At 32.5% G+C, this 27859-nt stretch overlaps 3 protein-coding genes and 1 long non-coding RNA gene across 9 annotated transcripts in view; 2 read left to right on the forward strand and 2 right to left on the reverse strand.

Annotated features, from left to right (window-relative positions):
* Positions 1-9621, reverse strand: part of hlk (hulk) — a 28053-nt gene extending 18432 nt beyond the window's left edge. For 4 of the 5 annotated variants that reach the window (XM_070643126.1, XM_070643123.1, XM_070643125.1 and 1 more), the window contains exons 1-3: positions 9492-9621; positions 8969-9178; positions 562-718 (exon numbers count right to left, since the gene is read on the reverse strand). In XM_070643126.1, the coding sequence (XP_070499227.1) occupies positions 562-718; positions 8969-9173 (362 nt within the window). In that variant the 5' untranslated portion in view covers positions 9174-9178; positions 9492-9621. Of the gene's footprint in view, positions 1-561; positions 719-8968; positions 9197-9491 lie in introns of those variants that run through there. The other variant, XM_070643122.1, reaches the window with a different exon arrangement.
* LOC139092753 (actin-binding protein IPP-like) lies at positions 4217-5257 on the forward strand. The gene has a single exon (XM_070643287.1). It carries the CDS (start codon positions 4217-4219, stop codon positions 5255-5257), a length of 1041 nt encoding a protein of 346 aa, XP_070499388.1.
* Positions 8326-8832, forward strand: LOC139092640 (uncharacterized). Its single transcript, XR_011544609.1, has 3 exons — positions 8326-8356; positions 8434-8509; positions 8763-8832. It is a non-coding gene; the product is annotated as an uncharacterized lncRNA (long non-coding RNA).
* A 262-nt stretch (positions 9622-9883) lies between the features above and the next one.
* LOC139092869 (band 3 anion transport protein-like) lies at positions 9884-27484 on the reverse strand. Of its 2 annotated transcripts, XM_070643422.1 has the most exons (17): positions 27127-27484; positions 21006-21177; positions 20672-20943; positions 20514-20602; positions 19797-20212; positions 19607-19737; positions 19262-19408; positions 18969-19031; positions 15990-16202; positions 15599-15933; positions 15389-15537; positions 14089-14220; positions 13217-14022; positions 12845-13161; positions 12588-12782; positions 12299-12527; positions 9884-11614 (listed from the first exon to the last, which is right to left on the reverse strand). In XM_070643422.1, exons 1-17 carry the CDS (start codon positions 27187-27189, stop codon positions 11540-11542), a joined length of 3804 nt encoding a protein of 1267 aa, XP_070499523.1. In that variant the 5' UTR covers positions 27190-27484; the 3' UTR covers positions 9884-11539. The 2 variants fall into 2 exon arrangements, with proteins under 2 accessions (XP_070499523.1, XP_070499524.1); XM_070643423.1 differs by lacking the exon at positions 18969-19031 and having other exon boundaries at positions 27127-27479.
* Between the last annotated feature and the right edge of the window lie 375 nt (positions 27485-27859).

A 27859-nucleotide genomic window follows, 5' to 3' on the forward strand; every position in this document is an offset into this window, starting at 1 on the left:
AATCCATCATGTGTCTTCCAGGTACTATGCGAGTGAATCTTATTAAGTTCAACTGTATTTGTAACTCGATCTCTAATGGGAATCAAACCTTTGACTTAATCGTAGAGATAATTAATAGTCTCAGTATTTGTTAATTTAATCTACGAGGCTTATTTGTCTCATTAGCAGATTCTCCTACATATAGCTAGATACTCTTGATTCAAATACACTACTTATCAATGCTCGAATTTCACATGAAGTTTTATCGAGTTTAATCGACTTTTCCATGCCAAACGATGTTGACTGATCATCGAACTCTGCAGGAACTAATTGCTTGTCATGTTTTATCAACCAATAAAATACAAATATTCCAGGAATTAACCATTAAAACTAATCATTTGAACCCCAAACCACACCTTTCTATCTACTCAAAAGTAATAAAACACCCGAACAACTTATTATGACAGCAAAAGTCAAGATCATGACAAACATTAATTTTTGTCAAACATGTCACATGATCCTCAACATTCACTCTCTTGTTGTTCGGGTCATCAAGTTGTAAAAATCATCAAGTAATCATACCTAAAGTACGTAAGTGCTGGAAAATTTTTGATTCCATATTGCTTAGCTAATCGTTTATCATTAATTTTAACAAAATCTACACCGAATGAGTCAGTATCGTCATCTATTTTTTCGAGTTCAGCTAAAACTGTATCACATGTCACGCAACTTCTAGCATCTAAAATAAGAAAATGGATATGAAATACATGTGTCATAATATTGCATAAATCTCAAGTTTTCAGCTATTTGCAATTGATTACTCAATGACATGTTTGTAAATTGAAAGTCATTTCAATGTGTGAACAGAAAGGGCCTTTGAGGAATAGACAATTTTTTCACATTTTCCTCAATAAATCACTCAGATAATTTTAGATCTTCTTATTCTCTTAATTATTCATGTACAAAATTTTTCATCATTTTCTTTTGTAGAAAAATTTGAATGAAAAAAAAAAACTTTTTTCAGCTTTGCTTTTGTGAATGTAACGCAATGCACATACAGACATCTTCATTCTTTCACATGGCTTCGTTTAAAAATAGACAGCCTTACACACAGTCTTAAGTCACACGAATACAATGAATTTTCTTTTCTCAAAAAAAAAATTTCCGAGCTCGATTGCCTCGAATTGCGATTTCAGGTTGAATATTTTGTGTTGTTGTTGTTGTTTCTCTCGGCTTATGTCTGAGAATTAAATCAAGTGTAAGGCAACAGGTGTATTTGAGAACACATGCACGACGTTGTCGTTGTGAGTTTTCTTATTCTTGATATTTTTCTGGTCTTATTTTAGATTATCCTATTAAGCAATAAAATACAGAGACAGTGAACAATTTTTTATGAATGAGTTGATTCCCATGGGAAGTTTATGGAAGCGGATGTGAATTTTGAGTCGCAGAAATCAATTGCCCCAAACAGACAATGAATATGCTTACGAAATTAAGTATACTTAATTGAGTATACTCATGAATACGCTCATTTAGCTGGATATCCTCATTGTCGGTAATAATATCAATGGAATTCAAATGACTTGACTTAAAATCATCTTCTTAATTGCAGTTTGCTTCCACCCAAATCAACATAAACATTTCACGCCTGAAAATAGCCTCCCTCTTCTTACGTCAACCTTGAAACTCATCATTCTCATCTCTCGAGGAAAAAATTTAAACTATGTAGGCGCAAGTAATGAGGCAATAAGATGCATTCAAACAGTAAATCAGTAGGAAATTCTTTAAAAGATTTCATTTTAAATCATTCAAAATCGATATCCAGGAGTGAAGGTCGATGGACTAGCTCATTGCGTTATACTTACTGGTCGATGATCCTAACAGACAATGAGGTATGCTTTTGTGATCAGAAGGAGAAGTTGAGTCGAATTTTGTATGAATTTTAATCGACTTTTCTTTACAAAGTCCAAGTCGACATTGCTCTGTTCTTGGTTCCTCAATGCCATCATAGTAACATGCCAGGGAAACCAACAGCGTATAAAATGATGAAAATCCGATTTTTGACCAGCGTGATTCTGATACGAAACTAGATTTGATCAATTCTGGCCTCAAGCCAGAGTTTCATCACCTACTGGCCGGATTTTCGACATTTTCCACGCCATGTGCTTTCTGCGATGAAGGAATTCTCTTTCTCTATTACAAAATGTTAAAAATTAATGTCATAACCTCAAAAACTATGAAAATTTCACAAAATTATCAATTTTTCTGCTTTTATATTCAAAATCTCATCAAATTCAAAATTCTGATCAATTCCTTTACAATCTCAAACAGTAAACACTAATCAAAGAATTCTTCCGACCTTCTAATTGACGCCTTAGACTTGATTTTCCACTGTCTAAATATTTAATTAGAGGAATAAACAAACTCTTGCAAGCGCCACTTTCCACCACAGGCAATAGGGCGAAAGTATTTCGTTATGTGAATTTTACATACACTAAACTGCCGATAACTCACAAAAGATTGGCGAAGGAAAAATTTAATTCCGAGTACCGAGAAAATTAGTCAAAACAACAAAAAAAATCGCCTACTTTGTTTTAAAATATAAAAAATATATTTATTTGAAAATTTAATGAGCATACATATTTTTTGGGGAAATTGACGTTTGTGAGGTTAAGCGGAACGTTTAAGCTCTATAGCATGAAATGGCTATGAAGACAATATAGGAATAATTAATTATACACTTTTGACATCTGATAATATCAAAATTTCATTCAATACAGAAGCTCAATCAGTAAGAAAAGAAAACAAGAAGACCTGCTAACGGCGACAATTAAGGATCGTAAAACTTAATACGAACAGTCAGCAAAACAGAAAAAATTCCTGTGCAGCACGCTACAGTAAATCTAATTGTTTGCTTTTAAAATGTCAGCAATTTTGAAGTTGTAAATGTAATATTGTCAATTTATTGATCTAAGAATGACTCACAAATTGGAAAATTGATCCGAAAAGTCGTTCATAACGCTTAAAGACCGGATGTTTAGAAACGACTATGTTTTTCCGCTCGGCCAATTTGCATAAATAGGAAGCAAATAGATCATTAAAAGTGCATTAAAATTGGTTTTGAATTTTAGTTTAGTTGCATCAAATTTGACCAAAATAAATGGATAATTAATTTAACTGGTATGAAATCCAAGTATGCATTGTGAGAAAATATGAATTTAAAGGTTCTATTGAGATTTGGACTTCTATTGAGATTTATATCTTAACTGAAAATTTGAGAATTAAAAAGAAAGCTTAAAATCGACTCAAATTTTGTATGAATTCGAGTCGACTTGGATCGAATTTTAATATGAAATCTGAGTAAACTTCAAGTTCAACTAAGTCAACTTCAAGAAAATTCACCCAATACAAAATGCTCAAGTTTTAAACTGATTTTTAAAGAATTCCTTCATAAATTTTCACAGACATTAAATCTTTCCATAATCACTCATTGGGATGATCTGCAAAATTTTCAATATTTTAAAACCAAACAACTTGTTAAAGAAACAAGACGAATGCATTAAAAAATAAGATGCAATGCTATTTAAAGTCTTCAAGAAATATGGAATATTGCAAATTAGGTGCCAAAATATCCAAAAGAATATTTTAAACACATTTAACTTAATATTCACAAGATATTATAATATACACGAGGTTTAATCATTATCTTAGTTTATTATTTTGAGCACATGAAAATATATTTAAATCAAGTCCAATATTTCATCCAGATTTTCCTTACAATAAGTAATTTCACTTCTGTTTATAACTTTATCCTCAATCTTAATTATACTTAAATATTATGGCAGTGGTGGGCAACCTTTTGATTTTCGAGGCACACCTTGATGGCTACCCGAGCCACGAAAATGAAGTCAGTTTGAAGTCCATGGCTGCCAAAAAAGACAGCAAAAAAGAATCATTTGTGTTGTCGGGTTAGCCTCGAATTGAAACCGCACACGGCATACGGTTCATAATTTTTCCAAATATTTCGACAGCACACAGGTTGCCCACAACTGTACTAAACCCAAAACGTCATGTTTAGACACTAAATCTGTACATTTTTCACACCATATTTATTTACAATAAGTAATCACAGCAACCATAAAATTTTAATTATTATTTTTACTAAAAAATAGATTTTTTTTTTCAAATGCTTGCAAAAAATAAAAATTTTCGTGAAAATTACTGCGATGAGTCGGAAATGGAAGATGAGTTTGCCAAGGAGAGGTCCTTTGAGTCATTGGGATTTGAAGTGAAAAGCTATCCAAAGAATTTTGCATGCGTTAATTATCCAACATTTATACTTTGCATCGAGAAATTCATACAGAAATTTAAATTTTGTGATACAGTCATTGCCATCGGGAAGGAGAGATTTAATTGCCATTTTATAGTCATCAAATGTTATTCAAAATATTTTGAAAAGTTCGGAAAGAACACGACCTTAATAGAACTTCCAACAGATCAAGTTACACCAAAGGCATTTTGCGAGATTTACGAGTGGATGTTAGCGACTGAAAATCACATAAAAAGGGAAAGTTTTGCGGAAGTCTTCAAAGCAGTCAGATTTCTACAAATTGATAAATTATTACAGCATTTAATGATGATTGTCGACGATCAGCACATCATAAGCGAACGTGAAGCTATTTCCATATTTCTAGAAGCTAAGCAAGTCAATGCAAAATGCCTTCAATCATTCATGATCGGTAAAGTCTCAAAAATCTTTTTGACATTTGTAGCATCAAAGGAATTTCTCGAATGTACACTGGACGAGGCATTAGAATTTTTCAAATCAAATCGTATAGCTATAAATTCAGAAGTTGACATGATATTCACAGCAATACGATGGCTACTTTATAAATGGCCGAGACGTAAAAATAATATTAAGCAGATACTTAAGCAAATAAAATTTGAGTTGATTGTTCCGTGGCAGCTGATTGAATTTAAGAAATATCCACAACAACTGGGACATATTTTTCATCCAATTGAGATACAGACTGCAATAGATGAAGCTTTATCGTATCAATCAACGCGACATATTCAGACATTTGAGGAGCATACGAGTGAACGACTGATTGTGTCACGTAAAATTATCGACGATCCAATTTGGAAGGAATTTGATTTTGATAGGAATTCAAATGTACATATTGGATATAACAATTTTAGACAGTACCTGAAGAAACTCAATGCTTTTCACTGGACTCGAATCGAATGTAGAGACAATAATAAAATTTTGAATTCTTAGTCATTAGCCAAAATAACTTAATTAAGACCGTTGAAAGTCATTTGTATGTAGGCACTGTATATCCTCGGGAATGACATTTTAATCATTTTTCAGCACTTAAAAAGTTGCAGCAAAATTTTCTCTTTTTTTCACAATTTTTTCGTTTCTAATTCATGAGTTTGACTGCTCTTGATATTTTTAAGCCATGAATTCACTACAATATTTGCTTGCTCAAGGTCTGCAATTGTTTATTGCTTCTTTGTTATGTTTAAGATTGTAATACCTTTTTGGCAGGTGTTGGATATTTAAGAAAAAATGTATTTTTTGTGAAGGATTTATTGGGTGTGATAATAATTTTTTGACAATTTGCGTCTATAAACTATAAACCTCAATTTACATCCATAAATAACATCCATAAACCTCAATTTACTGCTATTTTAGAAATTTTGTGGATTTTTTGGAATCTTTCCCGAGTGAGGTAGGCAAAAGAAGGCAAATGGAATCCACAAGGAGCATATAGACACTGAGCTCAATGTGGCTTCCATATGGATTACAAATGGGTCGTTCACTCAGGCTGCACAAACTTATTCCGGACAACGTGTTAGCTAGAGTGCCGCTAAGACATCGTATTAACGGTAAGGTGTAAAGTTGTTATATCGACGCCTTGACGGCTGATTTCGACCAGTTTTAAAGGCGAAAAATACAGTTCACCGCATTGTGCCACTGGAGATATTATCATAAGGACAAATGAAGTCAAGCCATCGACATCGGTACTGACATGTCATTAACTAGCTATAACGTTTATTTCATGAATAGCAGAAATCGGGTATTTGATCCAAATTTGATCTTAAGCCAACATGACGCTGACTTTCGGACTGATTCGTTTTAGATCGGTTAAGTTTGTGATTGATTAACTGATTTGTGATTTTCAAGTTTGTTCACTAAGGGGACTTTTTTTGTGGACTTTTGGAAAATGAACTTCTAACATATCTCGAGTGGACATCTTGACACAATATCTAGTTAGTAACTACACCTAAGGTCGAATAATGAAATGTACCATAAAACATGTAATTAATCGATCGTAGGTCTAGTTATTATGGCATTTTATTATACTAGGCATTATGCCATGTTGTTCTCTTGGTTATAGAATGTAGAGGATCTCTGAAGATCATCCATAAGTTATAAGAGGAAAGTACAGAGCCAAAAGTAATAAAATCATACGGCCAGTGATCAAACTCTCAGAGAAAACTACAATTCGTAACTAATTTGGTCGAGAGGCAAATAAGCATAGGAAGTTAATATTCCGGATACGAATCTGATCAAGAAGAAGACCAACATACTGTCATGTCATTAACCTTTAAATTTACAGCAATTTAAATTTTCTAAATCAAAATCAATGAAAGTAGAATTATGCCCAGGATACAAGGTATTTCCGGCAGTATCTCATCATGGCGAATGTTTCTACACACATCTCGACATCTTTTAGTGATCAAAAAATAGAAATTTGAGAAAAATTTAAAATTGCTTGAAATAAAAATTGTTCCTAAATCCCTGAACACCCTCGCCATTCAAATTTCAAGAAGATTAAAAAAATGAATAAAAAAACAAAAAAATTATTGTGAATGGCGGCAAAAAGCAACCTGTTTCATACTTTCTTAGTTTGTTGGTTTCACTTAAATTCACACTTGAAGTAGCTTTTTGGCAATGAAATTGCATTATTTCTTAATTAATAAGAATCCTCTTTGTAAAGTAATTTTAAAGTATAATCAACGCTTCATGAGTTTCATTATGAAATAAGAAAAGAAGAATCTCTCTCTCTTAATATCTGAGATGATGATGAGAAAGATGTGCTGATGAGTTTAGGACTGAAATATAATGTATGAATCAGGTTTTTTTCATCAAATAACATACTACAAGTGCTTCATAAATTAATCATCATCAACTAGTCAACTGACATCAAGTCAGTTCTTTCTAATTATAAAGAAGAATTTGGAGAAGTGTAAAGAGATCTGGATGAAATGATGTTTTACCGCAGTAAGTTAGGAATTTTATAAATATGTTTTTTAACGGAAATTTCAAATTTGAATTGAAATTATCAACAATTTTTGAAATTTTTTGTAAACAATTTGAAGTATTGGATAAAATCATCATATTTTTCTCATGAGATTAGTGACAAGTCATGAGGCACTTGCAAAGAAAATTTGGATTTCCAATGAAAATTTGATTTTTGAATTAGAAAAATTTATAAAATTAAATTGATAAACAAATTGAAATTTTGCATAAAATCATCGTATTTTCTCTTTAGATTAGTGTCCAGGACATGAGGCACCAGCGAAAAAGTAAGGAATTTTGGAAAACATTTGTTTTTTTACTTTAAATTGAATTTTCAAACAAATTTTTGAAATTAAATTTGTAAATAAATTCAAATTTTGCATAAAATCATCACATTTTCTTCTGAGATTAGTGATAGAAGTTGAAATACGTGCAGGAGATCTCATCATCTATGCGAAGAAAGTAACAAAATTGTCTTTAATTACTAAAATAAGAAGAATTTTTAAGATTCAAGTTATAAGATTTTTCAAGAGTTCAACGAAGCTTCTGAGTGCGTTCAGTGAAAATTTTTTGAAGATTTTTTGAATAATTTTGAATATTTTTTGAAAAAATTTTCAGCCATTATTTTTAAATTTCCAACAAATTCTGAGTACGTTCAGTGAAAGTTTTGAATATTTTTTGAATTTTTGAATATTTTTTGAATAATTTTCAACCGTTATTTTTAAAATTTCAACAATTTCCAGCCAAATCTCAAGAAAGACACTCTAATTTAGAGAAATCCACTTAAAAATCAATTTAAAACCATGATACTCAAAAGATAATTTATTTTCATTCTAATTATCTTTTAAAAAGAAGTCACAAGCGTCGTATACGAGGTCTACAATTGCAAGAGACAATTTCACAGAATTTCTAAAAATAATCATCAACGGACTTGAACTCTGTTTAAAACAAACATATATATACGCACACTTTTTTTTATGAAAACGAATATAACAAATTGTTTCACACATGAAATTTCTTCTATCGAGTGATGATGATGAAGAAAGAAGTCTCTAGACACAAACAGCAGTAAGCAGCACAAAAAAAAATTGTATAAAGGTAGAGAAATTTTTATCTTGTTTTTTTTTTTTTATTTTATTTCACAGAATAAAGCAGAAATGTGAAAAATTTTCAGTAAATAAATACAAGAGAATTAGCTGAGCTATATTAAGATGCAAGGAAGTGAGTCGGAGAGTAGATTGAAAATAACAAAAGATGAAATAATGGGAATTGACTTCTTTTGATCGAATTTATTGTCTGTGGTTATTGCTGTGCATATACATTCACAGAAAGCAAGCTTCAATGTCACTTGATGTTCTCTTTATATCCACTTTATCCTTATTATTTTTTTCATAATCATATTGATCATATTGAGTGTAACTAGGCACAAATTTTTTTTTTATTTTTTCACATTTTTCTCATCTTTTTTTTTCAGCTTTCGAATTTCTTTTTTGTAATTTTATTTTCTCATTTTTCATCACATATACACACAGAATCACACTTTTTGAGGTTTTTTCTTTTCATTACGTAAGTAAAAATTTTTTTCATTTTCCTTTAATTTAAAATTTTCAAAAAAAAAAAAATTCACTTTAATGTTCCCACATGTCACTTGATGATGGAAGGTGTAGACGAACAACTTACACCAATAAACAGCAACATAATCCTTGTCAGCTAGAATCTTTTCTAACTGTTTGGCCGAAACTTCTTCGATCGTTGGTTCTGGTTCAGCTGGTGGTGCTGGTGAACTTTTTTTATTACTACCACATTCCACCCATGTTGGAATCGCGAGAAATATCAATAAGATGAAAATGGGTGTCGTTATATATTTTAAGCGCGAGCTTATCATCGTATCTTTAATTATAGAAATTTTTTTAAATTTAATTTCAACTTTTTTTTGAAATTTTTTTCAACTTTTTTTTTCACTTTTCAATTGAGAAGAATTGATTTAAAGGAAATTAAACTAATGAAATTATGGACAGCATTAATAAATTTTTAAAAAAATTTTAAGATATGAAAAAAGAAATTTTTTTGTATGAAGGCAGCCCGAAAAGGATTTTTCAATGGGGAAAAAAAGATAAAAATAGAAAAAAAAATTTTTCTTCTTCTCAATCGAACTTAAAAATTTATAAAAAAAAAATATAATTCTTTTCTTTTAGTTTCGCACTTCTCAAAGGTCCGCTCAAAACTACATCCGAGTGAAAATTTTTACTCGAAAAATTTTTCACGACAAACGAACTGAATTTTCACGAATTTTATCGATCCGATGCACGAATGTCTTTTATCACAATGCCGGGTTTCATTATCACAGCATGATCGCGTACGATGAGAGAATTTTGGTGAGAATCTCTCAATTATATCCGCACACATTTGAATAATTCTGGACCCGAAATGATCGCATTTGGATGTGTAGACGCTGACGTATGTCGAGAGGATCACCGAAGAGAACAACTTTTTTGTTGAGCACATTTTCCACATGCTTTTTGCTTTTTTTTAAAACAACCACAAATCTGTAATGAATCATCATCATTTATGTCGAAAGTGAGAGGAAGACATCACTCGTTTTAATGTAAATAATCTTTTATTCATAAAACAGTTTGAAAATTAATAACAATAAAAACAATTTTTTTGTTCGAAAAATATCTTCTTTTTTTGCAATTTCTTTTTCACTGATTTGTGTTAAAAAGCAGCAACTTTAAAAGTAATTTTAGGGACTGGTCACAAATGATGGTTGTAGGGAAATTTGAATTCTATTTCTTGTCATAATTTTCCATATCAATCCTGAACCAGAGATCTAAAGCGACTCATGTTGACTTTTCAAAACAGAATCCGAGTTGGCTTAGAGCGCTGCCCCGAACAGCACAATATGTATGAACCAATACGTTGCCATATTAAAGAGAAGATGTGAAGTTGCCCGTCGGCTGTTTTCGACCAATATTTACCATGAAAAAAACAGTTCGCCACATTGTGCTGCTCGGGAATAAAACTCAATCCGAAATGCATATGCCATATAAATAGCCAAAAAAATCTGGTACCAAGCCATCCTCGAGTGGACAAAAATACTTTAGAACAACTGAACATTAACTAGCCAGGTGATGGCTAGTTATAACGTCCACTCGGGATCGTGACTCTGAGTTCAGGCCAGATTCGATGATATCTGACCATAAGCCGGAGTCAATTTTGTCCCAATCCCTAGTCATGTGCTTTTCGGAGAGAACTGAGATTGACAATAATAAATCCGAACAGCACGATGCGTCATATTTAATGTTCGTGTCAAAAAATTGGCACAAAAGCAATCATCACGCAACCGTCAAGACAACTTAACGTATTCTCATCAGCACGGTGACGTAGCTGTGTATTATCGACAACATTGTACTGCTCGGAAGGATTAAAGTCTGACAAGTGTCAAACCATAGTGGATATCCAACTCCTGTCTCTAAATAAATCTCTTTATTCAACATCCAGCATGCAAAAATGAAGAAAGAATGTCCATAACCTCAAAATTTCGATAATCGATAATCTTCATTTGTAACCAGCCCCTAATCAGGAATTTGATGAAGTTCTTAAATTTTAAAATTTTAGATATGCATCTCATCTACATCTTGAATATCTAAAAATTCTGTTTTCATTTTCATTCGTTAAAATTTATGTTAAGTTTAATGCCGAGGAAAAGGTTTCATTTTTTATTTTCATTGACTTCTTTACTAAGTATTTGCTCATTTTTATTAATTTTGTTCCTAGTTTACCTAAAATTTACCTAAAATCTTCGAAAATTTTTCCTACAAAGATTGTCAATTATAACTTTTAATGTTTAATAATCTTCAATGTGTACCTACATGTCACTTGAGTTATTATTGTTACTATTAATTGAATGAATTTGATTTTTAGGCATGAATTGTTCTAGTATTTACTTCCATTACTAAATTGCTTTCTTTTTTTGATCAATTTGAACTTACATAGTTAAACTTTAAATTTATGTAATTTTAAGGAATTTCATTTACTAAATTATTATTATTATTAATAGTTATCTAGGCTTGGATATTCAAAATTCTTTTTAAACTCTTATTTACAGAGTATGTATTAACTTTAAGGATATTTGAAAGACACAAATGTCCAAAAGAACTTTAAGTCTCAAAAATCTAGTATATCTTTTTCTTCATTTACAATAAGTATCTTAATACTTGGATTATTTTTCGAGATGAAATTTGATTCTTTTTAGGCCGCAAGTGGCGCTTGCTCATAGAAATCCGGTTCATCTTCAGCACCATCGTTTGGTTGATTTCCGTCAACCTAAATTAAAAGAAAATTAAAGAAATTTAGAGTTATAATATTGTAAATTGTATATAATATAAGGCTATAGATCCAGCAACAGTGTCAGATGGAACGCATTTTGTTATAACCTAAGCTCCACATAGGAACATATCCCAACAGACAATGAACACGGTTTCATGGTACAGAAGGACTACTACTTCGGTACCTTAAAGCGGTTTCTTTGTCTGTTTTGGATAGTTACAGCAAGTAAGGAAGGTAAAGTGTAAGGTGAAGTAATCCCGAACAGACAAGGAGCATGCTCATGAGTATATCCACAAAATTGGATATGTTCAATTGTACGGAATGAGTATACTCATGAAGCGGTAGCCAGCGATGGAATCAGCATTGCATTAAACTTGATCTGTCCAGCCAGGGAAGTAAGTAATTATACTCATGAACACGCTCATCTTAGTCAATATTCAAATTGTCTGTTAGGGTATCTAGGTACTCTGGCAGTACTCACTTAATTAGCATGTAAAAGACCTTAACATTCACCTTAAATACCATCAATAATTGAATGAACCCAAAAGACACAAACCATGCATTCGAGAGCTTGCTCATCTAACATATACAAGATGAGCACGTTCATGAGCGTTGCTCTCTAGTTACTCTGTACTTCAGAGCACACTCTGCTTTTTAGGAACTATCTAATTCAATACTTACAGCTCTCAATTCCAATGGAGTGAAAATTCTCTCAAGCTGCTGTCTAATTGGAACCATCATCATCAAGATGAATGGAAAAGCGAGTGAAAATTTGGATGATTTAACGCCCCACAGCAATGCCAAAGCTAAAACTTGAACAATGGTGAAAACATGCATTTTCCATGTTGGAAGTCGACGAACATAAGGAACTTGTGGATGATGTTTCACAGGCATGAAGATTAGTCGCAATCTAAATGAAATGAATAGTTTTTCAGTAAAGTGACATCAATAGCAACTCATTAAACCATACCTTTCAAAGAATTGGACGCCAATCATTGAGCAGATACCCATATACAAGAAAACACCGAATAACACAGCCATTGGAATCTGCTTAAGTAATGGTGATGCAAAAAGTGACAATCCAATCAATAAAGACACGAAAAAGCCTGAAAGTCTTTGTTCCTTAATATCAGCTATTTTCGGTGAGTCACCAGGTGCGTGGTTCCTATGAAAAAAATCAAGAATGTCATTAAATATGCTCAGGAAGTTCCAACAACTTAAACTTACGTTGACATAATTGTTACAGCAGATACATGAGTAACTGATCGTACAGTAGCTGCACAATGCCATGGTAATCCAAACATACCACAGACTGAATTACAGAAGCATAAAAGAACAATATCCCAATGTAATCCGTTGCCCTTCTTTAAGCCTCGTTCAGGTTTTCCAACAATCAACTCGGAAATTTGAGTTTCCATAAATATCAAAATGTAGACTAGCAATGCTGGAACTAAGCATACAAATGGAAGCCATGGTTCAACTGGTCCGAACGGAATCAACCAGCCTCTTTGTTCAGGTTCACTTGGAGATATTCCATCAGGTACCTAAATGGAAATAGCTCATGAATTTATGGTCAATTAGATGACTTATTGTACTTACAGCCAATTTATCCGTAAAAACTTGTGGAACAGTCAAGTCAATAGCCAAGAAAATAGCAATTGATATTGGTACACCAAAGTCACCCAAAGCACGTCTTGCATTACGTCCCAAAAATTTAGAATTACGGAATATTTTTAAACTATAAGCAAGTGTGAATGTTCCTAATGTTAATAATGTACAGAAAAGTGCTGTATTTGGTTGATTTAAAGGTCCTGCATCATCCCATGGAAGCAAAAGATTTGGACCAGATGATGCCAATTCAGTTTCATTTGATGCCACTAATGACATTGTCTGTCCAAGTGTTGATGGTGCTTCCGTAGCATTTGCATCAATCTCATTCAATGCATCATTGAGCAATGGTATCATTTGAGTTGTAGACACAACTCTGGTTATATTCTCGTAAACATATTCAGCAAATAATGGATGACGCTTGTATGTGCTAACTAACTTAAGTGCAGTTTCAACGAGATAAATTAACGTAATAAGTGCCGAGAAGATTTCTTGTGTAAATCGTGTAAAGAGACGTACGTAGGCACTACCCTCAAAGGCCGCCATTGTCAGCGCAATCACTGATAGCCAAAATCCAATATATACACGAATCATTAAGAAGTTATAACCCATTTGGGTACAGAACTGCATCAAAGCGTCATCGAATAAAATTAAGGGACCAGTTGTACCAACGAATACTAAAGGCTGCGATGAGAACGCATGGAATATCATTCCGACGAAGCATGCTGATATCAGCGTCTCAGAAATACCCACAAGATTATTTGTCTTACTTCCAACTAAAGCACCAAATGTGATGGCTGTTTATGGAAGGAAATTAGAGATTAGTAAGGATTGATGTAAGATTATCATGTAAGTAGTCTTACCTGTAGCTAAACCAGCAAAGTATAAGAATAACGTTGCAGCAAGTGTTTCACTATTTAAACCATCCTTAATGTCACTTTTGTACATTGGCATGCGACGCTTGATGTCGTTTATCATACCGCCAAATAGTCTACCTTTTGTGGGATGAAAATATAAAATTGGTAAGATATGTGAAATGGACATGGAATGATTCGATGATATTGAGGCAAAAGGAAAGATCAGAAATGAGTCTAATAATAGGCAGATGCAATAGGAAAAGTACAAATATACTGCAGATGTACATTTTGATACTGAAATCGTCAACTCATCTGCAGCAGATCCAAACATACAAGCAAATGCTCAATAAGCATCTTACGGAACCAAGAAGCATACTCATTAGGTACCAACGAATATGATCACTAGTACAGAATGATGCTCACTGAGCTTATGCTTGTATGTTAGGGGGATGATACAACAACCGGCGAAACAAGACCTTCGACTAGTATGGATAATGAACTGACTAGCCACGGAAGAAATATTCATGGAAGAAATGAGGAGCAAATAATATAAAATTCCAATTTTATTTAGTAAAATGGAATATTTATTGTGTATTCAAGAATATACTGTCCTTACTAGCTAATTATGATTGAATATGAATATCACGAGCGACACAAATTAGGAAGGCTTAACCACGGAGCTTTTAAGGCTCAGCTAAGTCCATTTTATCCTAACAGGCAAAGAGAGTTCAGAAAAACCACTAAGATACTTAAAAGCAGTTCTTTGCCTGTTAGGGTTATCAACACCAAATCGAAGCCTCCTCCATGTGGATGCCATTTGAAGCTCTAAAAGCTCTGTGTTGGCCTCCTCGTTTATGTCACTCGGAAATGTAACAAGATCTGAATATGCATAAGCTAATATGAATCTAAACTAATAAAATAAGTCAAAGCTCAAAGTCGGTTCAGTAAGGAAGAGTCTCCTGGACCACAATCAATACACAATCCGATTTGACTTCAAGCTCTTAACTCAACTAATTGAACATAAATTGAATAAACATCAAACAAAAGCACATCATTTCTAAGGTTTTTGAGATTCTCCAAACAAACCAGCTACCCAGCCAGTCAAAAATGCATAAAGCGCATTATGGTTGAGTGATTTTGCTAGAAACATGAATGAATACATTTGTCTACTTCCACTAATTGAGCTAGGATGTTCATTAGCAGACCAAACTTTAGTCATTTTGCATAAATTAAGGAACATTCTACCTCAAACATCCTTAATGCTGATAAAAATGTAAAAATGATTAGATTTTAATTAAATATTTACCTGTCTTTCGTAATGGATCATCCGGCTGCTTCTTATCCTTGTCATCTTCATCAGCTGCTGCCAATAATTTCTTCTCCTCCTCACTTGTAAGCGGTTTCGTCTTTAATTTCTCTTCAATTGCTTTCTTCTTTCTCGTACGAATCATTTCGCTGTAAATTTATTTATAAAGATCAATAAAATGAATGTCAATTGCAAATTGAAATCACTTACTTTTTAGCCTTGAGCTCTTCGAATGGCAATAAATGTTCCTTGTCCCATTTTCCTGGAGGTAAAACGATTGAGTCATCAAGGAACTCATTAATAGCTGATAAAAGTTCTCGTCTGTCATCAGCTTTATATGCAATGTTATGGAAGTGACGATTTGACATTAATGTAGCAATGGAACGACCAACTTCATGATAATCTAAGTCGGCTGTCTTTGGTCCTAAAAGGATGAATAAGAAACGCACTGGAATTGGAACTTCTGTGATGGATGGCATCATGATTCCTTCAGAAAGACGAACAAAGGCTATTGTGGGCTGTTCCAAGAACTCTACGGAGCCAACCTGTTTAAGAGACAATGATGTAAATCCTTTCAATGTTAAGGATGAGCTTTACATACCAAAACAGTCGTTGCTTCTGCATTATCTGGAATTCTCTTTAAAATTGTTTCCTTAGCAAGCTTCTTTAAATCCTCTTGTGATGCTGTATAAGTAGTTTCTTGACTCATATCAATTTTTGTGTCAGCAGTGCTACCATTACGGAAGAGATGAGATCCGTTGTTTGTTGCCTCACTTGCACCAAAGAAACTTCTCTTGCGCTCTTCGCTGACATTCTGTGTAGACATGAAATTAATATTAATTTATGACTATTGACAGTTCTTAATGTTTATAAGCTGATTACTAATTGATAAAATCAACACATGTAGATTAAAAAAAAGCTCATAAAATCAGCATTAGTCGATAACAAAAAACAACAAAGATTCAAATAAAAAGCTTAAAAAATATCGATGATGTCGATATATCTACGAGCAAGGGGTGAAGTCAAGGAGGAGTCAGATGTGGTACACATTGAAATTTTTGAAGAAAAGAAGAATTTGGACAGAATTATCGAAAATATCTGGAGCTTATTTCTTTGCTGCTGATAAGGTACATTACGGTATAGTCACATCACCCAATGGTTATCTAGACCTGTATGCCCAACTGTACCACATCAGTCTGTACCAGAAAAATTACCCTCTGACTTCACCCCAATTTGGATTATACAGGTATAAAAGGTACACATCGATTATTTATTTAAAAACTACAAAAATGTCTAGCGACGGTCAAAAGCTTCTATCAGCGTCATAAACGAATTTGTGATTTGATTAGATAAGTATGAGATTTTTGAAAGCAATTCTAAGATTATTAATTGATTGAATTTGTTGCATGAAAAACACACCCGAGCGACAAAACGTTGACATTATATTCGAATGTTGATGAGCTAATGTCATAAGCACGTGTGATTGCCCAGACGGAAAGTTAAACTTCAAAATCTATTGGCATAATCGATTTTATCGTCGATCGGAACCGCATTGCCATCCGGTCAGCCCTGATGAGTTCATCGTGCATCGTCAGGATCTTATTGTTACTTAGACTTAAAGGAGGGATTAAACGGATTTTCGTATTGACTACAATGATCCCTGAATAGTAAAACATAGTCGTAAGGCCACCGCTTCATCACTACATTAACGGCAAGACATGAAGGAAATTTGGCGGAACCATACTGCGACAAATGAAAATTGAATCATCATGCCGCACGGGATTATTGAAGAATCTTCATTTTTGATAGGGTGATAAAGCTTAAATATGATATCTAAAATCAAGGATAGATGGGATACTCAATATGCAATAGTATCCCGATTCTACATTTAGGCCAACATCCCTAACAGACAATGAGCATACTCATGAGTTAGATCAGTCAATTTAATTGAGCATCCTCAATTTTGTAAGCATGCTCCTTGTCTGTTGAGATATGTAAATAACATATTGAACTAGGGATAAAAGGGAATCAAGGAAATGGTCAAAATTCGTACAAAAAATCAAATATGGATATGAAATTCGGATAGTTAGTCACCAATATAACACAACCCATGAATTTTATACTTATTCACTTTTAATATATGTAAAGTCGAAATGGAATAACGTTGTACTCGACTAACTTGTTGAAATTTAACCATTGCAACATCTTCAAGAGATTGTGATTTCTTTAAAAAAGGAATGAAAATATTTTTGACTAGCTACGAACAGAAATCACGACCAAAAATAGAAATTATATAAAAATAATCCAAAAAGATAAAGGAACAGAACTTTAGCTGATGACATAGCAAAAATTTGATAAGAATCGAGTGTATTACACAACACAAACCATGTCATAAGATGCATCATGCATATATGTAGAGCACTCATTTGTTGGATACGAACTTCCAGTTGGACTCAATAGAATTTGAGCAATTTTTCTCGCGTGAGCACCATGATTAATTGTACTACGTGTACAGAATGAATTATTACGACTTGCATTTAAACTACGTGGATTACTCATTATATTTGATATTGTAAAGCTTGCTCGTTTGGATGGTCCATGATGCTGATGATGTGCATTTTTACATTCCGAATCGTCACCAAAATATGACTTAATTTATATCCAATTTTATGTTGTAAGCACAATAAAGATAAACAAATTTTTTACCATTGTTACTAATGTCATGGCTATATGTATGCACATGATAATGAATATAAATCATGAAATATTGTATGATAAAAGAAACTAATTATTCATGTTCATGTTCTTTACTATTGATTTTTTGTTTACAATTTACGGAAGTAAAAGTAAACATGAACTTAGAATTAAAAGTCCAAAAAATCGATAAATGACTCTGTGATGCAATGCCATATACTTCTATATTCACGGTCACAATTTATAATTTCATATAATCTCATGGCATTATACACCATGTTGCTTATAAAATGCAATTTCCATCTGAAATTACTTCAACGTCATGATTTATTGCAGTCTCTGAAGAAGCGTTGAGACAGTGGTGGTGAACATTTGAATTTGGGGCACACTGTTGTGCACACAAGCTGCCGAAATGTTGTTGACAGGCAACACACAGACAACACACATGTTGTTGACCAATAATGTATCACAGTACATAGGTTGTCGACCACTAGTGTGTCGCAACACACATGATGTCGATCACTAATGTGTCGCAACACACATGATGTCGATCACTAGTGTGTCGCAACACACATGATGTCGATTGCTATTGTGTCGCAACACACATGTTGTCAACCACTAGTGTGCCGCAACACACATGTTGTCAACAACTAGTGTGCAGTGACACACAAGTTGTTTACCACTAGTATGCCGCAACACACATGTTGTCGACCACTAGTGTGCCACGGCACAAAAATTACCCACCACTGCATTAAGCATACGAATACATCATGTGATGCATGTTTAAGCTCTATAAGGCAAAGCAATTGTTCTTTTAAACAATTTTTTATGCAAGGATATACTTTAATCTACTATTAAACAGAAATTTTTTTAAAAAGTCTTTTACCGTTGCTTCATCAATAAAAATAAAATGTTCCTCGTCTTCATTACGAAGTCGAAAATGTAAATTCTAAAATTGATTAATTAATTGATTAGTGTTCATTAACATTGCCATTTTAATTGATTTTTCTGCGAGGTTATTAGATTATATATATATTGTCATTAAATGCAGTTCATATACCATCTTAGTCAGCAAGTCGTATTGACAATTCCATCATTATTATGGAATAGTAGAAAAATTATTGGAAATCGATATCGATCCTATTAAATAATTTATAAATCAGATAAAATTAGACTCACCTGTAGACTACTATAGCTACTGTATTTTCGTTTCGGACCAAAATGGAAGCTACCATGTGTGTGGTCATTCACATGTCTATGACGGAGTAAAAGTGCTCGCATGATTGACGCTTTATCATCAGGATGAATTAAGTCCTCAATAACCATCTGATTATAAATAGCAAAGTGTTAATGATCAATTCCAGTAATTGTAATTTCCCGATCAGCACAAAATGTCCATGGCAAGTCACGTAGCATCAAAGTTGCATTTTTATAGCAGACAACATGAAATTTATCACTTGGACGCCATACGGCAGCTACTTAGGTACCATGAACATTTTGTCCCGACCGAGTAAGTGTCCATACCTGTTCAACAACACGATAAGCAACACCTGGCAAATCCTTCTCCTCTAAATCCATCAAAACGACACCAGTCTCGAGACATCTTCTTAAATTTAACAGCGAGTGGAAGGAAAGTGATGCAACGTGTGGTTTGCCTGCATTAAAAATTAATAAATGAAATAATCCAGCTTCTCATTCCTAATTCATCAATTACCCCATCTATCCGAGCCTTCCATCACATCCTCCTCATACTTAATCCAACGTGCTGTTTCCTTCCATTCACGATCCTCACCCAAACCAGACAACTCATCGAGCTGTACGAATACTTCATGTGGACTACGATCAATGTTTGATTTTTTATTAGCACCAATTATGTTCTGTATGTATTGATCTCCTTCTCTTTTTGGAACTGTTGACTGTTGGACCTTAAAGCGACGCATACCGCGTGGATCTTCCGAACGATGTGATGTTAATGTATCCAAATCAGCTTCTTGTAAGGATGCATCTTCTGGCTGCACTGAAACTCGTCGTCCACCACTTTGTCCACTTTCGGAGCCTGCTTGCTTGCCACGATTATCTGGATTATATTCTTGAAGGGAATACTTTCGACTTTTGTAGTGATACTGACGTCTGTTGGGTAAAAGGAATTAAATTTTAATTGATTTATGTCATAGGAAGCTTGGGTTGTTTATGCATGTGCCAATAAGTAAAGCATGTGTAACTAATCTGTAAAAACTACAGAATAGGAGGACTTTAGGTATGTTAGAAAAACCAGGCACAGTCCAGAGTGGAAAATGCTGCTAATAGTCAACCGTATGTCTAGTCATCAACTAGACATATCAAGGCAAGTTCCAAAAATGTCTACTCGAGTACTGATCCCTAATTGGCACATCCTATAAAGCTACAAATATCTATAAATAATCAATCCTACTCTCTCCTTCGTTGTCTATCCTCCTCAGTTTCTTCTTGAGCTTCTGGCTTCCTTCCGCCCTTGTTAAATTGCACTTTCTTCGCATTTTCCTACATTAAATTAAAAGATATTTTTCCTTAATTACAGTCAAGTAATTTAATCCTTATAACTCATCTTACATCATCATCACCACCACGATAAGTAGTAACACGTTCAGATAATGGTGGCTCGTCATCATCAATGTCTTCACTTACATCACGGGATGTGTAGTCAGCATAAGATGAAAAGTTTGATTGACGCGATAAAGTATCATTTCCATAGCCACCGCCATCGGAATCGGATATTGGACTGCTGGTGGGATCAGTTGATACCTTTTTCGGCAATTCTTTTGAGCTTGGTTTACTCATACTTTTTGGATTTTTTGGATATGGTGGTGGATATTTTCGATGTGCTGCAATGAAGTAAATTTATAAGAATCCTTTGAAGATACACAATTTGTACAGCTATACTTACTATCGTAATCTTTTACATTTGCAGGCGGTGTAGCTTCATCGAGTTTTGTGCTACTTGCTGGCTTATTTATATCTGATAATTTACGGACATCAAATTTTGATAAACCAGGTTCGGAGAAGACTTTTTCCATCTCTTCATCGAGTTGTGCTTCATTTTCGTCTGCATTTTCGCCCTGTAAAAATGACATCAAAGAATGTTATCTCATTCAATGTACAGCATTAAAATATAATTAAGAATGCCGAAGAAAATCAACTCAAAAAATATACTTCAGGATGGAAAATCTTATCAGTTGGTATGATTTACAACCTTAAGCATGTACGCCAAACCTTATCTGTGCAATTTTTTCGGTTTTTCGCTTTTAAAACTAAAGGAATTGAGACTTAATGTTGCGCGTGGAAAATTAAGTAATAAGTATTGTATAAAATCATGATAACGTCAATGTCTATGTACGTCTGGGGTGACTTTTGCTTTTTTCAATAAAAACAATGGCAGTTATCTTAACAATAATATTGAGGAATGTCAATTTTGACCCATAACTGAAAGCCTGTTTGTTATGATTGGTGAATGATTGATATTTTGACAATTGGTACGCAATAACTGCATAATTGTTATGTCAATTTCAACAGAGTTTTTTTCTGATTTTTTTAAAGATTTTAATCAAGCATTTTAGAATTTATAGCATATAGTCATGGGACATAAATGTACGTGCCAATGTTGGCGTGTTGGAAATATCAGAAGTTATAGTCCATAGTTATGTAATTAAAATTTAAATTTCTGCTCAGTTGTTAAGGGAAGTACATTTTCAGATTCTGGTTCAACCTTAAGTGTTTGACCAAGCCAGGATATACTTAAATACACAGGGTCTGTTTTGTTAGAATAAACTTGTGATACTATAGACCAGTTTTGGGGTACCATTAATTTTTCGCGGCACACTTTGATAGTAAACCACGACTGAAACCACACAAATCATTTGGTTCATGGCATTTCCGAAAATTACTGGCGCCAAACAAAAATGCCGCAGCACACAGGTTGCCTATTACTGCTATAGACAAAAATTGACCAGAAACCAGGAATAGCCAATCAATTCTTCTGGCTTTAGCTTGTTTTGAATCATTCTTACTCTACTCAAAATCTTCACAAGAAATGTCTTAATTCCACTCAATACCATATTCTAAATAAAACTCACGAAATTCTTCAACCTTGCGAATTACTACTTTTTATTTATTTACATTCCCCCTTCCCAAAAAAAAAGAGTACATCATCACAAATCGAGTGGCGAGATATCAATCACATTTATGGATTTGTATAGCAAATTAGATAGAATATTTATAATTCATTTATCAAACTGATAACTTTGTTAGCTTTATTATGAAACATTATTAACTCGATATCCAAAAAAAATTACGCCTATAAATATGTACATGAGAATTTTTATTATTTTGTGGCAGAGTTGGGGTTATTGTTTTGGTAGACATTAAATGATTGTGATAAGTGACGTATGTATTACACACAAGCAACCAGACCATTAGGTAAACTGTTAATAAGTGAGTTTTAAAGATGGCTCGTAGATATCTTTAATATCTCACCATTTCTATAATAAACCCGACCAGCACACGAGAATTAATAGATCTAAAATTGACAAAGTAAGAGTCACGTTGGGCTGACGGTCGGATTTTGGATCGACTGACCGACTTGTACTGTTCGGGATAATTTATGACTAGCTTTTTAATGATCCTTTTAACTGGAATAATATTTTGTAGTAATCCACCATTTTTAAGGATTACTGGCGGTAATTCTATCAGAATTTAGTGTAGCCAGAGCAGAATGAGCATTGTTTCAGACCAATATTAACTATACTCTATAAAATGATCGATGTCTGGTGGGAATCGAACTCACAAATTCCCAAAGTATAAAACAGATATCCAGTCTGATGGATAAACTTTCGGCCACAGAGGCCTTATTCTTGCAATGGTAAAATTTCCTGTTTATGGCTCAATTCTTAGTTTCCATTCTTCTCAGATACAACAGATGCTTTTGGAATCGAATCTTACTGAGCTTTAAATTCTCAATTTTTACCCAAAACTTCCACTGTTAAATTAAAAGCTTCAAGCATTAACTCAATTCCACTTTTCCAGATGATTACACCACATTTTCTATCCCTAGAACTAATTTCATTAACGAAAAACTATCACATTACTATTTTCCAATGCTCATCAGTCTCTTTAATGTATACTTAATAAATTATTTCTAAATCATTCTTCATATTTGTTTCAATACTGATCAATCAATTTCCTTTTTGGTGCTTTATGTGCCTCGAGTCAATTTAATAGAACTTGAAATTGAAAACAGTACACGAGGATTAAAATGCTTTTTACAAATTCAATATTTAATTTATGTAACATGCGAGTTCCAAAACTTATATTTTCATTCCCATCGCGTCATGTTCATCGATTCCTCGAATTTTTCAATTTAGCTGTTGACATACTCAATAATCAAACTTAAAATTCAAATTAAAGTACTTCCCGTAAGCATAAAATATTCAAAAAAAGGAAATCGATTTTTAAGGCAGGCAGCATGCACACAATAATTATTTTTGCTGAATATTTTTGGCACCCAGACAATTCACTATTTCAAATCGTCCTTGACATCACATGTTTCTCTTTCCTATCTTCTCTATCCTACTCTCGCACTGCATGAAAATGCAAAAACCCATTTATTTTAAAGGTACACTTCCCTCTCTTTCTGTGCCAGTGAAAATGCACTTGAATTTTTCAATGTCATCTTTGATTTTAGTTTCTGTGCTTGCTTGATGCTTACTAAGTTCATCACCGAAAAATTGACATTTTTTAAGGAACACAAAAGTCATTAATTTACCTATTTTTACTAATTTTAAGGAACACGTTCGGAAAATCAAAAAAATTTTTAATTTGACTTCAATTTATGTACAACAATTAATCCTCTGACTATCCTGGCACTTTTCATAGAAAAGAACTTTCCTTTTGATAACAGAACTAAAATATTAAAATAGCTACAATAAAATACTTTCACATCAACCGACAACAAATTCACTTCTGATTTCTTTAACACAATGTTATGTATGATTTTTCCGAATGTTTTAATGTTTTGTTCGCATTAAAACATTGAGTTGCATGGATTATAGAAAAATTCAATGTTTTATTGCAGATTTTGAGCTTTTTCGCATGAAAATAATGCATAAATAAATGAATATTGGAACTTATACCCAAATTGGAAATTCAAGTCCATAAAGCCCCGTGCATGTAAAAATAATTAATATTTTATCGTAAATAACTACAGAAATTTTCATTTCAAGGTCCTTTACGGATGATTCCTTATCATATTTCCAAGGGAATATATTAATGCACATGCTGTTGAATGAATATCGATTTCGTTGACAACAGGAGACTTTTTCTAATGAAACATTTTATGTCGTGCCTGCATAATCTCGTATGAAAGCAATAAATTGTTTTGTGTACCTGACCTTCGCAACATAATCCATTCGTGTTGCTTTATCTAAGGTCAGTGATCTTAAATCAATTTATGATTTTTTTACACAGGTTCTATTTATAGCCACTGTCGCCCAAAAAACCAATCAATCATTGTCAATTGAGTACTCTGAAAATAAATTCAGTTCCTCCCGATTAACAAGTTGCTAAAAATAAAACCACTCAACTGCACTTTCCTAAAAGTGAAATCAGATATTTTCATAATGGCTTTTCAATTCCTTCTTATCTGATTGAGCTTATCCAGATTACTCGTACTGAGTGATAGTGAAAAATTTTGTTGGATGTGAAAAAATAAATTTGATTTATGGCAACTTTTTAGCGCAGTGACTGTCGAACATTTTTGGACATAGGGACATTTTTGAGGTTAGGGACTTTAATGTTGTCAAGGTTCAGACTGACCAAACTACATTAAAACATTCAAGGTACCGCGTCACACATTTTAGCACACACTGTTTTATCGAGTAATGTACGTCAAGTGCTGAATCAATCATTAATTTGCAATGATTTTTTATGGCGCTCTATGGATAGAAGATTGATTTATTGTAAGCATTTCAAAGTACAGTTCAATTGACCATTCAAGTAGTTGTTTAGTGTTATAAGCAAATATGTTTATCTGTCATAGGAAATACCGTGCAAAATTATTGAGCTTTGAGATGTTTACTGAGAAAAATATTTGGGAGAAATAATGATGATGAATTAAGCCTAAGGAAGGGGTTCAAAACCCATCCAATTTTCTCATCAAAAATATAGGTGGTTCAGGTATTTAAATTGGATCTAGGACTTGTACGAGTCTAAATAAGCATCGATAATTGCTTCTATTGTCCACTATTGTACACTTCAATTGGACACCGAGACCAGGACCAGAACTAAGACAATACGAGAATCAAGACTATTCCAGAACCAAGACCATACCAGAACCAAGACCAGACCAGAACCAAAACCACGACCAGAACCGACACTAAATAGGAATTTCCCGAATTTTTATTCCCTACAAATCTCAAGGTCATGACCGGAAAGTCTTGACCTCGTTATCGAAAATCTAAACGCTGCGTGCTATTTAGGTCATCAGCACCCATGCTAGATAAATGTGAGATAATAATAAATATCACAATATTCCCGACTAAAAATATCGTACTATCTTAAATCAAGATGATGTCTCATTTATATTTTTATCTACATAATTCCTTCACAAAAAAAAAATTACGTTAATTCATAACGCGATAAAGAATCATATGACGGAAATTCTTGTGCATTTTTCTCACTCACTTAATTTGTTCGTGATCGTAATTTGTGTGTATATCTGCGAATTTTAATTAGTCATTCACAGTTTACAAGTCGAGACATGACTTGAGGAACTAAATTGTAATGGAATTAAATCAATCAAGATAATTTGATTATTTTGGAAATAATTTTAATTAAAATTTTGAAAACGAATGATGGGAAAATTAAGTTTCAAAATTTTATTGACAATTTAGCTGGAATTTTTAAATAAAGGATTAATAACTTTTGATGACCCAGAAATAAATTGCAGAGTCATTGTTTAAAACAAGTTTGAACAAGTTAGGTTTGTAAAATTTTAAAAATTTTTAAAGGGTAAAAAAATTTAAATTAAAAATTATAAATTTCTCTGAATTTTTCCAACTACAAATCTGGTGCTACACTTTTAATTAAAATTTTCCTCGCTATACTAAATTATTTAATTGAACATACTTTTAAAAAAATCGAACAAAATTGAAAATTCAAATTGAACACAATTTCATCAAATTATTTTAAGTTAAACCAAGCACTCAGTTTTCTTACTTTTGGTCAAAATAAAAATTCGAATTAAAGTTTAAAATTGGCAAATTTAAAAGCAAAATGTTTTTAAGAGCAATTAAATTTTTAAAAAACTTTCAAGAATCAGAAAAAAGTTAAAGTGGAATTTCAAAATAAAATCAAAAATTGTTTTTTTAAAAACTTAAAAAATTTGGTGTTTCTTAAAAAATTCAAAAAAGTTTTTTAAAAAATTTTAAATAAAAAGAATTTTTAAAAGTTTTTAAAAAAATTAAAAAAAATTTAAAAAAACTAAAAATTAAAATTTAAACTTAAACTTTAGGTATTTAAAAAAGTTAAATTTTTTTAACAAAAAATCAGAAAATCTTGGCAAAATTATTAAATGAAAGAATTTTTCAAGTGCAAAACAAATGAGAAATTTTCACAAAAAACTAAAATTTCTTTAACAAGTTAACGAACTCTCGCAATATCGAAATCACTTGAAAATATTTAGTTAAAATTCATGTCTTTGATTTCAATATTATTAACTACAATAGTTATCATATTTAAATTCACAAGAATCAAGTTCAAATTTTAAATTCGAAAAACTCAATTTAAAGTCAAACTATTGTAAAATTCTAGAACAGTTTTATTTATAGCTACAAACTTTTTCATTATCAACTCTATTATTAATTCCAAAATAACTTTTTTAAGTGCCTCTCTTAAATCGCTTATTAACAACTTTTAAAATTTTCATTGAAAAATATATTTTTAGAGTGTCCACTTCGGCATTCGATAACAAAAAATTCAATAATTTCCCAAACTAAATTATTAATTCAACTTACCCGTGTAAATCCTAAGAACGACAATTTTCGGACTTGAGAGTCCTTCCTTGGTGGCTGGCTCATTGTGCACTAATTAATTTTTTTTCACTTTCTTGAATTTTTTTCTTATTTTTCTTCAATTTCCTTTATTTTCAATTTTCCAAATTTTTCAGCTTTTTTTATTTCACAAAAAGCATTTTTTTCACTTAAAAAATTCTTTAGTCACATTCACAACAAATTGATTACTTAATCTTCCTTCCTTTCTTGTTATTCACAAGACAACCATCCGAACTGATGCACAGTTAGAAGCGAAATGAAGTCAAAAATTAATTAACTCATGTTATTTAATAAGTCCACGAGCAATTGTTTATCGAAATTAAAATCAAAGAAGAATTTCAGGTGCTGCAAATACAGAAGTCAGTAAAAAATTAAGTTCAAATATTGATAAAAAAAAAATTGAAAAGAAATACAAGTTAACTGATAAATTATTAGTGCTGTATCGGACAGCACTTTGTATGTGTGTCGTGCAAAAAAATATGTGCTATTAATTACAAAAGCAAAATTTTCATTTACTGCTGTGCCTTCTTTGATATCAAATTAGTTTTTAATATTTTTATCAGCTCTAACAAGTACGCATAGTATATGTACAAAAAAAAAGAAACACCGATGATGATAAAATTTAATACATATATATACGGACCGGAGTAATCTTTTAGACTCAGTGGTGAACAACCTTTAATTAGGCGTGGCACAT

The sequence above is a fragment of the Chironomus tepperi genome, unplaced genomic scaffold (assembly GCF_022539635.2).
Source record: "Chironomus tepperi strain 1889 unplaced genomic scaffold, CSIRO-AGI_Ctep_v1 contig_309, whole genome shotgun sequence".
NCBI classification, from domain to species: Eukaryota; Metazoa; Arthropoda; class Insecta; order Diptera; family Chironomidae; genus Chironomus; species Chironomus tepperi.

Bases quoted from the DNA above. Each gene is read 5' to 3' on its own strand.
- LOC139092753 (XM_070643287.1), top strand. From the start codon at position 4,217: ATGGAAGATGAGTTTGCCAAGGAGAGGTCCTTTGAGTCATTGGGATTT.
- LOC139092869 (XM_070643422.1), bottom strand. From the start codon at position 27,189: ATGAGCCAGCCACCAAGGAAGGACTCTCAAGTCCGAAAATTGTCGTTC. The intron at 19,738-19,796 runs GTAATTGATGAA...TTTTTAATGCAG, and splicing joins GGAAGGCTCGGATAGATGGG to GCAAACCACACGTTGCATCA. The intron at 15,538-15,598 runs GTAAGTGATTTC...ATAAATTTACAG, and splicing joins GAAGAGCTCAAGGCTAAAAA to CGAAATGATTCGTACGAGAA.